Source organism: Psammomys obesus, unplaced genomic scaffold (assembly GCF_907164565.1).
Source record: "Psammomys obesus unplaced genomic scaffold, mPsaObe1.curated_primary_1811, whole genome shotgun sequence".
NCBI lineage: Eukaryota > Metazoa > Chordata > Mammalia > Rodentia > Muridae > Psammomys > Psammomys obesus.
The window spans coordinates 4,301,964-4,316,931 of NW_026586662.1; the positions used below are offsets into that span (position 1 = coordinate 4,301,964).

A 14,968-nucleotide genomic window follows, 5' to 3' on the forward strand; every position below is an offset into this window, starting at 1 on the left:
GATGATCCTCATGAACAAAAGGCCTTGGTCTACCCCTGATCATCATGGACCTGCAGACCCCACTATCCAAAACATTTCACTCATTGAGGTTTTCTCTGTTGATACAATGCAGGATGAGCCTATGAATAGGCCTTAGACCTACTCCAACTTTTTTTGCCTGAAAAATAATTGTCCAATGGCCTTTGCAGGAATAAGTTCTTATTCCAGTTCACTGTACAGCTTAAAGTTACCTGCTCAAGGTTGATCCTAGCCACCAGCTGAAGCAGTCCCTTTTCCATGTGAGAGCAAACAAGATTGGTGAACGAAAAGCATTTGCAGCACGTGTGAAAGGCAGTCAGTATCTGCATCGACAGCCGTAATATGCAAAGCTTTAGCACAAAGAGCTTAGAGTCGGACACAGTGGGGTTGGAAAGCTGACTCTGCCCTTTACCATTCTTGGGAAGGCCACAAACATCTCTGGGCCTCAACTGCCTCACCTATGCAATGAACACAACACCAGCTAGCTCACAGGATTACTATGACAATAACAGACTGATGCCTACAAGACCTGCATAAAAAGTAATTAATAATGGAGGCTAGCGTCCAAATCAGTAGGAGAAAAGGCTAAGGGCACAACTTTCAAAATATGAAGGGGGAAAAAAAAACCGAATACTCAAGTCACTCATGAACTAATGAGCAAATGTTAGGGAAAGCATCCTTCAGCAGAAGGGAGACAAATGCAAACACAAGCTGCAATGGTTAGTACAAAATCCCAGAGCTGTATACCTGGAATTTTCAGCATTAACCCCTGACACACTCGTATACTCTCACACTTAATACACCAAACACTCTTATACAGACTAGGTGTAAACTGGGCATTTTAAAACTCCATTAAGCCATTCATATTTTTGAGTGAGAACTCTAGTCTCTGGGGCTCTATCATGGAGGCAGGGGAACCAGAAGGTTGGAATGTTTCCATCTGCATTTTTTTATATAACGCTATGAAACTATAACAAACACATTGAACTTTTCCCTTCCCTGAGTTAATACTTCTGAGCGGATGTCCTTATTCACACCTTAGCTCTCCTCTCCCTTTGAAGTAGCTATTACCATTAATCCCATAATCACAGAGAACTGAGGGCTTGAAGAAGTTATGACTTCAAAGTCTCAGGACCAAACTCAAGACACTGACTCTCACTACTGAATTCTACATGAGGTCACCAAAAACTCTACAGCATTACGGGACTTTTTTCTAATTAACGCAAATTTGGCTTGCATTGAAACTACAATTGTGAAAAAATTCAGTGAGCTGGAAGGATGAACCTCAAAAGTTTAGCAGCTTTCACTATTAGTGGGACAGTCAAGTTTTTTACTTTTGCTAAACTATGCCTTTTATCTGAAATAGGCTTATACTGTTTTTATAGTGACAACATAGAGACATGACATCACTCGGATTTTAGTAATTTCACAATTGTGGAAGGGAGAATTAGGAAGACCTGTGCTCTATTTCTCTCTAACTAGGCCAAAGTTTCTTTGCTGTAAAACCAGTACTGAAGGCTGGACGAGAAAATGAGCTACTATTCATCTTTCTACTGTCTACTCTTTAATAAAACTAGCGAACCTGATCAAAATTATTTCTAAATGCCACTTACTGCCTTACAGAGTGGCAGGTCTAAAGTCCGGCTTACAGATTCCAAACTTAAAGCTATTTGCCATGAACTTGTATCTTGTGTATTCTTAAATAATCTGCCTCCAGTTTATCTAACTGCAAAGGAACTGAAACATGACCTAGATCCCATGAAATTTAAACCTATCCTACGAACCGAATGAAATGAGGAATGTAAATTTCGCCAATAGCAAGCTTTCAATAAATATGCAATTACTGTTCACAAATAAAGATAGGCTTCCAAAAACGCCAGCCCCAGTGTGGAAGAAGCTACTAGACAAGAAAATGGGACCGGTTTCCTTACTTCTCTCCTGATAACTCTTCAGACAGACTGGAATTTCAGGCTATTACACAGAACTTGCAGCAAGAGCAGTCAGAGTGTAGCAAAGGCAGCACAGAAGGAGCCTGCCCCATGCCCTTCCACGCGCTCTTCCCCAGCATTACCTCTGCTTGGACAAGTGGCAGCAGGGCCCAGCAGGAGCTCTGCATTAGGTTCAATAGAAGTCTGGATTCCTTCCCATCTCTAGGCACAACCTGTTTTGTGACCTTGAGAAAATCAAATTCTGTTATTTTACTCCCCAGGTTTACACTTTCCTTCCAAATAGGGAGGAAATGAAGAAAGAAAGAATTTTACAGGCAGCTGCCTCAAGTTAGTGACCCACAAGCTAACACCTAAGGCCTGATATGGGAAAGCAGAGACGGAACTCAGAGAAAAGGGGCCGCTGTTTGGACATTTCTGCACCCTCGGGCCCTCGCAGAAGGCAGAGTGCCCTCTCACCTATGTTGAAGGTGCCCGGGGGTTGCATCTGAGTCACCAAGGCAGAGCAACGAGATCATAAGCCGACCCGAACCAGGGAGGTTCTAGACTTTAAAGCAAGTCAGGGGAGGACCGGGGATGCGGGGAGATGGCCAGGTCTCACCATACTGCAGGGACTCTGGGTCCGGCTGGAAAGTGAAGTGGGCCACCCGCCGCTTCTGGGCCGCGTCCTCGCCCCCGGGTTGCAGGAAGCCTTGCACCCGCCCAGCGCAGCGCAGTCCGCCCCACCGCCGCTCCGCTCCCGCAGCCCCCAGTCGCAGCAGCCCACCGGCTCGCGCAGCCGCTGCCGCCGCCGCCATCCCCAGGTCTCCGGCACCGCAGCCCCACGCTGCCGGCAGGCAGGGCGGAGCTGCCGTGCGGGCTTCCTCATTGGGCGGACCCGAGGGGCGGGCCCGTGAAAGAGACCAATCGGAGGTGGAAGATCGGGGGCGGGGACGAAGACGCTGTGTGTGACCTGCAGGCAGGCACAGACGGAAGTCCTACCCAGGCCCCTGCAGCTTGGGACGCGGCCCCCTGGATGGCAAGACACCCCCAGAATCAGCTGCCCGCAAGGTCAAACACCGCAACTGGCTGTGTTCTTATCCAGGGTCATTTTCATGCTGACATTTTCAGTAGCTTTTTCGTTTTAAAAGTTGTGCTTCCTCCTGTTTTTCTCATGGTCTGTGAGTGCAGGATGGTAACTGTGATTGCACAGACAGGCATTGGTTTCAGAAAAACCCTAGAATTCCTGGAAAAGCCTTCATTCATATTTTGAAATAATATTGAGATAGATAGATACATAGATACATAGATAGATTTTATAAATTTATTTTGTTTTTCTTGATTTAGATCATAGCCAAAAAAAAAAAAAAAAAAGGTAAGTAGAGATTTCGGATATCAAACCCACTAGAAATTCTTGCCAAGGTGCAGCAAAAATTACCTGATGGCCTTACGCCATGAAACTTAGAAACGTGTAAAAGTTAAATGACTAATTTAGATTTAAAATAATAAACCTTATAAATTTTATTTTAAAATATTCGAGTGTTAAAATATGTATCTTCAGCCAGGCGCGAGGGCGCACGCCTGTAATCCCAGCACTCTGGAAAGCAGAGGCAGGCGGATCTCTGTAAATTTGAGACCAGCCTGGTCTACCAAGCGAGTGCAGGACAGCCCAGGGCTACACACCTTGTCTCAGAAAAAGAAAAAAAAAAAAAAAAAGTATATGTCTTCCTTGGCTATGAGTTAGAAAATAGCCAGAAAAAAAATAAAACACAAAAGAAACAAAAAAGAGTGTCTAGATTCTAAAGGAAGTATTACAGCGTGGAAGAAGGACTTTGGTGACAGACAGAGAAGGAAAAGGAACCAGAAAGGAGCACGCCTCTTGAAATATGTGTGACCTCTTAACAGAGCTTTGGTTTAGCTAAGAGGTGAGGGATCAGCAGAAATGGGATTTTAAATGCTCGAAAATGGCACACAAAAGAGGCCACTCAGACAATGACACGATCAAAACTGATAAGGTGCTTAGAAGGGCATGAAGAGGAACATGCTTTTGAAGTTTCCAGAAGTAAGGCTGGCCTGGACCCAGAAGATTAGAAGTCACGAGGCAGAGTAAAAAGATAGTCTTCCCAGACAGGTGAGATGGGTACAAGGTTTCACAGGCATGAAAGAATAAACTGCTCTCCAGAGAGAGAGAAAAGAAATGCCTGTTGCGGGGCTGAGAGCCCAGCCCAGCACGGCCCCCATCTGCAGTCACACCTCATTGATCTTAGTTTGGGAAGGTGAAGGTTCTTTTCGGGGAGTCAGGCTATCTTTAAATGCCTCTGCAAAGTGCAAAAATTGGAACTTTCCAATAATTTTATAATCTAAAAGGAGATGCAGAAATTTGGAATTTCTGATGGCATAGACCTGGGTTCTTTAATATCCTTCAAATGCATTATCTTCTTTGCTTGAGTCGCTTCCACTTGGGATTCTGACTAACCCAAAGGAACATGGGGAACCTGTGGAGATGGAGCCAGCAGACAGATCAAAGTTGCTGTTCTCTCTTCAGAATGATTCTTGGATTGCTTTCTCTCGCAGAACTTCACTAGCTATTCAGTCTACTCCTGCTGAGACTTGTCTTGCTTTTGGACCAGCGATCAAATATAGAAGGTAATACTTTCTTTGCAGATGGAATCAGAGGAGTATCACTACCCTCAAGCTAACATGACATACAGAACAGCAAAGTGTTTCTCCCATGTGTCCAGGAAGCATGCGAATGTGGCATCCACGACTAGGAACCTTGGAGAGATTTGGCAGTTAAAATAATAATAGATTTGTGACAGAATTTATTGTCATATGTAAATACACTCTTTAAACTCAACATTTTAAAAAGACACATTAGTCAGTGAAACCTAAGCAGAAAGGATTGGGGTATGGCTGAGAAGATAAAAGTGCTTGCTGCCAAGCCTGATGACCTGAGTTCAAACCCTGCAGCTCACATGGTGAAAGAGAAATGACTCCTGAAAGTTGCCCTCTGACCTACACAGAATGCTATGGCATGTATGCAGTCACAGGTGTTCATAAACACGGGCGTGCACACAAAGTGTAAAAAAAAAAAAAAAAAATGAGAGAGAACTAACTTGGCCAGAGACTTGCTTATCCTGATTAGACTTTCTGTGAATTCAACACAAGACAATAGGGTCACCTGGGAAGAAGGAGCCTCAATTGAGAAAACGCTTCTGTTAGATTAGCCTACACAAAAGACTGTGGGCCATTTTCTTGTTTAATGATTGGTGTGAGTGGCCCCACAGTGTTGTGGACTGTGCTACCCCTGTTAAGTTGTCCTGCTATGTGTTAAGAAAGCAGGCTAAGCCAAGAGGAGCAAGTCAGTGAGTAGTATTTCTCCATGGCTTCTGCTTCAGTTTCTGCCTCCAAGTTCCAGCCTTGAGTTCCTGTTTTGGCTTTTCTGGATGATGGGATACAAACTGTAAACTAAAATAAACACTTTCCACCACATTGGCCATGGTGTTTTGTTGCAGCAATAGGAACCAAACTAAGACAAGATTTTGCTTGTGAGAAAGCAAAATAGAACAGCTACATTGGGAGACATTTGGTAGTTTCTTACAAAATTATATACACTTACAATATAAGCTATCAGTCACACCTCTTGATATTTTCTCAAGTGACTTAGAAATTCAAGTCAACATGATGCCTTTTGTTTTTCTTTGGTAGACAGGGACTCCTGTAGCCCATCCTGGCCAAGAATTCAGCAGACAGTCAAAGATGACATTTAATTCAAGTTCTTCCAACCTCTGCCTACCAAGTACCGGGGTTATAGCATGGGCACCATGTCTGGCTTTGCAAAAATATTATAACAGCTTTGTTTGTGCTTGCCAAACTTGGAGGCAAAGAAAGTAAACTTCAGTCAGTGACTACATGAGTAAACAGTGGTACTTTCAGGCAGTAGAATACTATTCAGGAGCAAAGGAAAGTTAAATGCAAATGAAAAAATGTGAGACAAGTTGTGATGGCTTTTTTGTTGGTCAACGTGACTATATCTGGAATTAACATAGAATAAAAAATAATAATTAAAAAAACATCTGGAACACCTGTAAGAGGTTTTTGCTTAATTGAGTTTGAGGCCAGCCTGGTCTACAGAGTGAGTTCCAGGGCACCCAGAGCTACACAGGGAAACTCTGTCCATTGCTATGAAGAACACCACAATCAAGCAACTTAAAGAAGAGTTTATTGGGGGTTTGCTTACAGTTTCAGAGGGTTATTACATGATGTTCATGCCCAGAAGCATGACAGCAGGCAAGCAGGCATGGCACTAGAGCAGTAACTAAAGCTCACATCCTTATCTGCAAGCGCAAAGCAGAGAGGGAGAGAAGGAAAGGGAGGGAGGGGGTTAACTAAGAAAGGCATAAGCTTTTGAAATCTTAGAGCTAACTCCCAGAGACTCACTTCCTCCAACGATGCCCCACCTAATGCTTCCCAAACAGTTCCACCAACTGGACACCAGGCATACAAATGTATGAGCTTATGGAAGATATCCTTATTCAAACCACCGCAGAAGCAATCTAAATCAAATAATGATAACAGTTGTACAACCTTGAGAATATACTAAGAAACCATGGAACTGCATCATTTGCATTGATCAAATTCAGTTTCTCCCCAACAAAGCTAATATGATGACGTAATGTACTAATACAGCAATACTAACAATCAGGCCTTTGACAGTTGATCAGGTTATGTCAGAGCTGTCATGAGAATATCAATTTAACTATAGTGAGAAAACTCTTACTCAGAGGAACGGATTAGTTACTGAAGGAATGGGATGTTAAACAGGAAGTTGGTGCCCTTGGTTTCCTCTTGCCTCATCTCTCAACAAGCAAATTCTTTTCATACTCACTTGCCCTGTTATTCTCTCACTGTAATGGAATCAACATGGGCCCTTTACAAGATGCTAAGTGGATGCTAGTGCAGTGCTCTTGGACCCACAAAACAAGAGGAAGGGAGCTCTATTTTAGACTCCTTGAGTCTTGGAGGTCCATGGCCAGGAACCATCTTGAGATATTTTCATTTTAAAACTGAGCTGTTTTGTTGTTTAAAAGAAGGAACAAATATAAGTCGTAAATACTGGGAACAATTTTCCATATTCCCAGAGTGCAGTCAAGCCATGGAAGACAGTTGCGCAGGGGAGGGAGGGAGGTGGAACTGTAGTAAAACTTTTGTAATTATGGGTTCTTTTAAAAATACACCAATATTATAAGAATACGTTTTAATTTTAATCCCGGGTGTGGGGATCTTGGAGGCTGTTTCACGGCAGCTGACTGTGATTTGCCTCAAGCTCTGGCAGGGGCATGGTTTTACCAGCTTCAGATAGTTTCTGTGAGTGTGTGATATTCGGAATTCTGGGGACTTTTCAGAGGACATATAAGTACTAAAGCACCAACAAGCTTAACTGTTGGTGGTTGTTGATGGTTGCTGTTGGCTGTACTTCGTCAAGTAGTAGAGCACAAAGAAGTGAGAAGACAAAATGAGATATCCTGACAGTGAAGATCAAACTTGCCCCAAGGGACAACACACCCCTGATCAACAGGAAGTAGTTTAATGATAACATCACTGCCTTTCCTCTCTATCTTTTTTTCTCTCATAACTATTGTTAGGGGGTTGAAAGAGGGAAAAAAAAATGAAGGGGTGAAGAAGGGTGAAAGAGGGAAAGAAAAACCCACAAAGTAGAAGAAAACAAAACAAGAAAAGAGAAAACACTGCTTAAGTGACACCCAAATGATGGCTTAGACGGAACAGAAACTCTGATTCTTAATATCATTGAGAAAATGGCAGGGAATGAAGGAATGGATATTTTGTTTCAAGACTCCAGCAAAAAATTTATTGCAGCTACTTCCACTGGGATATCCCCCACTTTGCTCGTAGAGGAGATTTTTTGGTCTTGTTGTTGTTGTTGTTTTTCTTCTTCCTATATTCTGTCTCAAAAAAAAAAGGTTAGAAGAGTAACTGAGCAGTTGGAAAAAAATTGCAGGCGAGAATAGAGGGACCTGAGAAAGGAGAAAACAAAACAAAAGAAAAATACGAAAAAAAAGGAGGTTGAAATGGGAAAACAAAAGAATTCACTCTCATTCTGAAAGGTTTGAAGAGTTGGCCGAGCAAATGGGAAAATTGTGGGTAAAAGTGAGAGCACTTGGGAGGCATGTAGCACCAGAAAAGTAAAAAATAAAAGTCTCAGACCTGATGGCTGAGCAAGAGAGCAGAAGTTTCCCCCAGGAGGAAAGAGGAAAAGAAACTATGCTGGAAGGCAGATGTCAGCCCCAACTAGTGCCATGCATTTTTGGTTTCCAGTATCTGAGGTCCCTGGGTAGGGTGAGGAGCCAGGTGGGCAGCTGGGAGGAGGAGGAGGCTGAGAAGGGCAGTGGGATCAGAGAAAAGATGAAACGAACTATTTTGAGAGAAGAGGTTCATCTCGAACCAACTACGCCACTGCCACCAGAGTAGGAGTGGCAGCCAGGGTTTACAAGATCATCACCTTCAGCTTTCCCAGTAGTCATACAGCAAAGGGTTGCTGATGGGGTAGAACAATATTATTACAGTATTATCACAAGATAGGATGGCATCCTATGAAAAAAATAACAGCTGTGAGGCATTTTAATATTTTCTGATGGAATGCATTCACCTTATGTGAAACAAATTCTAAGTAACTACTCAAAATAGAATTCTTTCCCAAGACTGGAAGGGATTGGTGACAGCTGGAGCAGACGCTCAACTGCAGTTGCAGTGGTTTACAGGGTGGAGGGAAGAAGCTGCCAATACTGAACAATGAAATAGACTGAGAGGAATTAATATAACCGAAGGTCAGTTGCTGGGTGGAGGGTGGTTCTCTGATATACAAGAATAGATTCAATTTGACACTATAGAGCAATGTCACTTAGCAGCTTTAAGAGCTTGGGACAAAGTTAAGGAGCCCAAAAGGTCCATCTCATGTACAAAGATTATACAAAGCTCTGAAGAAGGAGCCTTTACTGATTTTTTTTTTTTTACAAAGATTAGTCTCAGCTGTGAACAAAGCCATATCGGACCCTGATGAAAGACAGGAGTTGATAAAGACCTTGGCGTATGAAAGGCGAATACTGAATATAAAATGTATTAGACCATTAAAGGCGTGAGAAGTGCCTATGGATGAATGAATAAGGGGAACAACCAATATTGGTTCTCATACAAATGTTTCAAGTACAGTATGCCCAGTGCTTCAATTGCAGGAAGTCTGGACATTTGCAAAGAGACTGTGACAAGCCCCTAAAGGTCTCAGATCTCAAAATGCCTAATGCATTAACTACAAGAAATACGGTACTTTGTAATGAAAAAGTAAATAAGCCATTTTTAGCAGCAAGAGGTTTTAAAACTATAAACCCAAAAGAAGACCTAGGCTTCCAGGGGTGTTTAGGTGACAAGGTAAGGGATCCCGCTGGACCAATGAATGTAGGTCCAAGAGAGATATCCAAGATAATTTCTCACCATCAGGAAATGGCTTTGGGAATGTGACTTGAGGCCCCGTATTAGAGGTCTAATGCATGCTGCATCAGAGATTGCTGCTCTAAACTTGGACATAGATAAACATCTTAATGTTATGAAGTAACTACTGGAATTTATATTCTTTGCCCATAGAGACAGTAGAGATGATCTTTGGAAAGAGTGAATTGACTTTCCAAGGATTCATTGTTCATCCAGGAATTATAGATGAAGATTTCAAAGGAGAAATTAGAATTATGGCCTATGTAAAAAAGAGAGATGCAATTTAATGCAGGTGATAGGACTGCTCACTTGCTACTTTTTCTCTACATCAAAGGCAAAGCCAATCCAATAGAAAAAAACAGGAGTACTGGAAAACATGTGTCCTGGCAAACAGTTGTTAATGATCAGAGGCCAGAATTAAAATGGCAATTATATGGGATTGAAATAGAAAGTTGGTGGATACAAGAGCTAATGTAACTGTCATTTCGCAAAAATCTTGGAATTCAAAATTGCCATTTCAAAAGGTTTCTACCCAGTTCCTAGGAATTAGAAATGGATTTCAGGAAAAACAGGTGTTCAATGGGTTAAATGTGTGGGACCAGAAGGTCAAAAGGAAATGTTAAAGCCTTATGTGGCTGACATACCTACAACTTTATGAGGAAAGGATCTTTTACAACAGTGGGGTACTCGTCTTAATATTCCTGCAATCCCCCAAACAGCCCATGATGAAATTAGGGGTGAAATGGTTCATGCTCCTGGGGAAGGTGTTGACATTGGTCACCAAAACCAACCCGAGTTTGTGCCAGCTGTGCAAACACGGGACAGAACAGGAATTAGGTTTCCAAATCTACAGCAGAGAGCCACTGCTGCTGCACCAATCGTCCTACCCTTAAAATGGTTGATTGACAAGCCTGTGTGGGTGGGTCAGTCGCACTTAACTAAGAAAAAAATGACAGGCACATGAGCAGCTGGTTCAAGAGCAGTTGGAGGTTCAACATACAGAAGATTCTACCAGCCCATGGAATTTTCCTGTGTTTGTTATAAAAAAGAAATCAGAAAAAAAAAAAAAAAATGGAGAGCGCTAGCAGATTTAAGAGCAATGAATAGAGTAATTCAACCAATGGTACCATTACAACCTGGAATTAATTTACCTTTTTCATTACCTAAGTCATGGCCTATGATAGCAATTGATTTAAAAGATTGCTTTTTAAAATTCCCTTGCTACACGATGGAATACTACTCAGCGATTAAAAATGAGGAAATCATGAAATTTGCAGGCAAATGGTGGGATCAAGAAAAGATCATCTGAGTGAGGTATCCCAGGAGCAGAGAGACACACACATGGTATATACTCACTTATATAGACCTATAAGCTAGGATAAGCATGCTAAAATATGTGCATCTAAAGAAGAAAACAAGAAAGAGGACCTGGAGTAAGATGATTAATCCTCACTTAGAACAACAAATGGGATGGATATGGGAAGTAGGAGAAAACAAGTAACAGGACAGGAGCCTACCACAGAGGGCCTCTGAAAGACTCTATCTAGCAGTGTATCAAAGCAGGTGAGGAGGCTCATAACCAAACCTTTGGCAGAGTGCAGGGAATCATATGATAACGGGGGGAGTTAATATGACAGGGAGAGAACAGGAGCTCAACAAGGACCAAATATATCAGGGCACGGGGGTCCTCTATGAGACTGTATCTCCAACCAAGGACCATGTATGGATATAACCTAGAACCCCTGCTCGGATATAGCCCATGGTAGCTCAGCAACCAAATAGGTTTCCCTAGTAAGAAGAACAGGAACTATTTCTAACATGAACTCAACAATCAACAACTAGCTCCTTTACCTCCACCCTCCCCGCCCCCCCAGGGAGGAACAGTCTTACTAGGCCACAGAGGAGGACATGGCAGCCAGTCCTGAAGATATCTGATAAGCTAGGGCCAAATGGAAGGAGAGGAGGACCTCCCCTAGCAGTGGACTTGGAAAGGGGCAGGGAGGAGATGAGGGAGAGAGGGTGGGAATGGGAGGGAATGAGGGAGTGGGCTGGGCTACAGCTGGGATACAAAGTAAATAACCTGTGATTAATATTAAAAAATAAAAATTAATAATAATAAAATTTCCTTGCATAATCCGGATAGGGAAAGGTTTGCTTTTACAGTATCTACTTATAATAATGGTGGGACCAGTCAAAGGATATCAGTGAAAAGTACTTCCACAAGGAATGGTTAATAGTCCAACTTTCTGTCAATATTTTGTGCAACAACCACTAGAAATAATTCATAGGCAATCTCCTCAATCCATTATTTATTATTACTTGGGTGATATTTTGTTGGCTAATTCTGATGCAGATACTTTAGAGAAAATGTTTAAGGAAACACAAAGAATTCTGCAATGCTGAGCATTACAGACTGCTCCTAAAAACTACAGAGAGGAGATTCTATTAACTATTTGGGTTGTAAAATAAGTTCCGACCACAAAAGATACAGATCAGTTGCAAACTCTTAATAATTTTCAAAAATTATATATATATATATATATGTATGTATATATATATATATATATAACTAATTGGATTTTCCCACATATTGTAAAAGTAATGCCAATTCCTGAAGCACCTGCATTTTATGGATGCACAAAATAGCAGGATATAAGTCAGAAAAAATGAACAAAGTAATTCAAAGCCCATGTACTTCAGTTCAAAAATCAGATCTATATTCAATTCTTATGGCGTTATTAGATTTTCCTCAATCTCTTAATATAATTACTGACTCTCAATATGTAGAAAGAGTTGTTTTGCATATAGACACTGCTGAATTTATTCCAAATAATTCAGCATTAACCTTGTTATCTATGTAACTCTAACAGAAAATCCAAGATAGAAACTATTCATCATATATCACCCATACTTGGTCTCACTCAGGCTTGCCAGGTCTATTGGCACAAGGAAATGAAGAAATTGATCAATTATTAGTAGCAAATGAATCAGAAGACTGAAAATTTGATGAAAAACACCATGTTAACAGTAATGGTTTTAAAAAAAATTTTTGATCACCTGGCAACAAGCCAAGGAAATTATAAGAAAATGTCCTACTTGTCCATTGTATATCCAAACTCCATTGCCTTATTGAAATAACCCTGGGGATACCAAAAGAAATGCAGTCTGCCAGATGGATGTGTTTCATTTGTTCAGAATTTGGAAAACTATAGTTCGTACATCAGACCATGGATAGATATTATGGATTTCAATGGGTAACTGCTTTGAGTCAAAGATAGGAAATTAAAAAATAAATAAATAGATAGATAGATAGATAGATAGATAGATAGATAGATAGATAGATAAAATGAGCAGGAGGATCACCAGGAATTTGTAGCCACCCTGAGCTATCAAGCAAAACCTTCCTCATTAAAAAAAAAAAAAAAAAAAAAAAAAACCACTATGAAGGACTGGAGAGATTACTGAATGGTTATATACAGGCTGCTTTTTAAGAGCACACATGTGTGCCCATACATACACATGCAGATACACAAATATATACATATAACAACAGCAAAATAAAAAACTAAAAGAAAACATACAGTCATTTGCTACACAATGAAGTTTCAGTTATTGAAACATCAGTGGTCCCATAAGATCATGGTGGTAAGAATTTTCTATTGGTTACTGATGTCTTGGTCTTTGAACATGGTAGCATAACACCTTAGTCACCTGTTTGTGGTGATATTGTATAAACAAAGCTACTTTACTGCCTGCTACAGATAAAAGTATAACATGCGCAATTGCACACAGCACAAAATGTAGAGGTAAAACATGTGACAAGTTATAACAGGCAGTGTAGATACTGTTTCGGGCTCTCATTGGTTCTGGATGTGGTGTGGCACAGAAGCTAAGTGGATGGTAATGTTAAGAATGAGGATTGCCGTGCCTAGAGCAACCTCCAAAGGCCACAGAAAAAGGCAATAGAGAAGTTAAGATGGAATATCCCAGTAACCCCAACGAAAGCACTGAAGATCATTGATAAGATTGCTACATGGGATAGACCATCTTTTAAAAACTGCTACACAAGTTATCCAGAGTACATTACTGGGTCAATATTGCTGTCTCTGTCGGTGTGACCTTGGGTATCTACTTTAATCCGCTGAGTCTTATGGGAGAACATTAAAACCCACCAAAACAGATGCCATGATGGTAAGCTCTTATACTGCCTAAGTTACTGGAAAGCACACATTTCTCAATAAGTCTTTATTGAATTACTTCATCAACATGCAAAAAAAGTTTTTACGTGAGTCCGGCCCTGGGGGGTGGGGGAGGGGGACTCTGATAAATGTCAGCTATGTTTTTAATTTTTAGTAAAATTTCACAAGAATAAGACAGGCGTAGTGCTGCATGCCTATGGTTTTGGCAATGGGAAGACTGAGGCAGGAGAATCATAAGCTCCCGCTCCAGTTGCATGACTAATCTCAACAGCAAATGAACAATCTCTCAGAGATTGTAGTAACTTGCAAAAGACGCCAGGTGGCATCAGATAATAAAACTTATTAGCACTTTGTAATCCTCTCCAGGAGACAATTGTATTATAAATTGCAAATTGCATATGTTTATGAAATGTTGAGGTTGAAGATTGCTAAGTCAATGTGCAAATTTCAAATTTTCTTTTTCTCAGTAATTCCCGGCTCAGCATCAATTTCAAATGGCCCCGTCAAGCAAAACAGGCCAAGCCCCACATAGCACAGGCTATTTTATTTTATGCTCACCTTTCCCAGCAAGTAGGTATTAACCCAAGGTGATGGAGGTGAAGACTGAAGCTTAGGACTCAGTGTGTGTGTGTGAGTGTGTGTGTGAGTGTGTGTGTGAGTGTGTGTGTGTGTGTGTGTGTGTGTGTGTGTGTGTGTGTGTGTGTGTAAGGTGATAGGCACTCTCTGTTCTCACACATCACACCTTACCACTCGGGTGTCTCAAGGATATTACTTTCCTATATTTGTGCACCAGAGTGATCAGTGACAAGTGTTCTCTCTGATCCAAGGCAACTCTGTGAGTTGGAGAGAGTCCTTATCTTTTTCCAGAAGGAATAAAACAAAATTCAAAGAGGTTTAATCGCTTCTCTGGGGACATATATCCACAAGGTACACCCCGGATTCCAACCTGGGCAGTTTGAATTCAGTGCCCGCCTTTCTGTCCATGCTGATTTCCGTGTGAGGTCAAACGCTACCTACCACAAAGTGCAATGGGCTGATCTGTGTTTAGGCAGGACAGAAAGGAGAACTTCCAACACAGCTCTTAGCATACGTAAGAGACGCTGTGGCACCCGGTGGCATTCCAATCAGTAAGGATGGATGCTGCTCTTCCAATTGACTTTGCCATGACGGTATACTTCACACCACATACCAAACTCCAACTGGTCCAAAGTTTTTATTTGAAATAATAAAATAATATGTACCAATATTTCTATATGTACCCTTTATCTTTACTCACATTTTCTGGTCCTTTCATAGAAGTACACATCTTAAATATATCCTCCC

The 14,968-nt window shown here is 41.3% G+C and overlaps 1 protein-coding gene across 3 annotated transcripts in view; it reads right to left on the reverse strand.

The window, feature by feature from the left end:
- The window catches only part of Bckdhb (branched chain keto acid dehydrogenase E1 subunit beta), a 163,930-nt gene extending 161,153 nt beyond the window's left edge, over positions 1-2,777 (reverse strand). For 2 of the 3 annotated variants that reach the window (XM_055602547.1, XM_055602548.1), the window contains exon 1: positions 2,566-2,777. In XM_055602547.1, coding sequence (XP_055458522.1) covers positions 2,566-2,761 — 196 coding nt within the window. In that variant the 5' untranslated portion in view covers positions 2,762-2,777. Of the gene's footprint in view, positions 1-2,089; positions 2,161-2,565 lie in introns of those variants that run through there. The other variant, XM_055602549.1, reaches the window with a different exon arrangement.
- Positions 2,778-14,968: the final 12,191 nt, after the last annotated feature.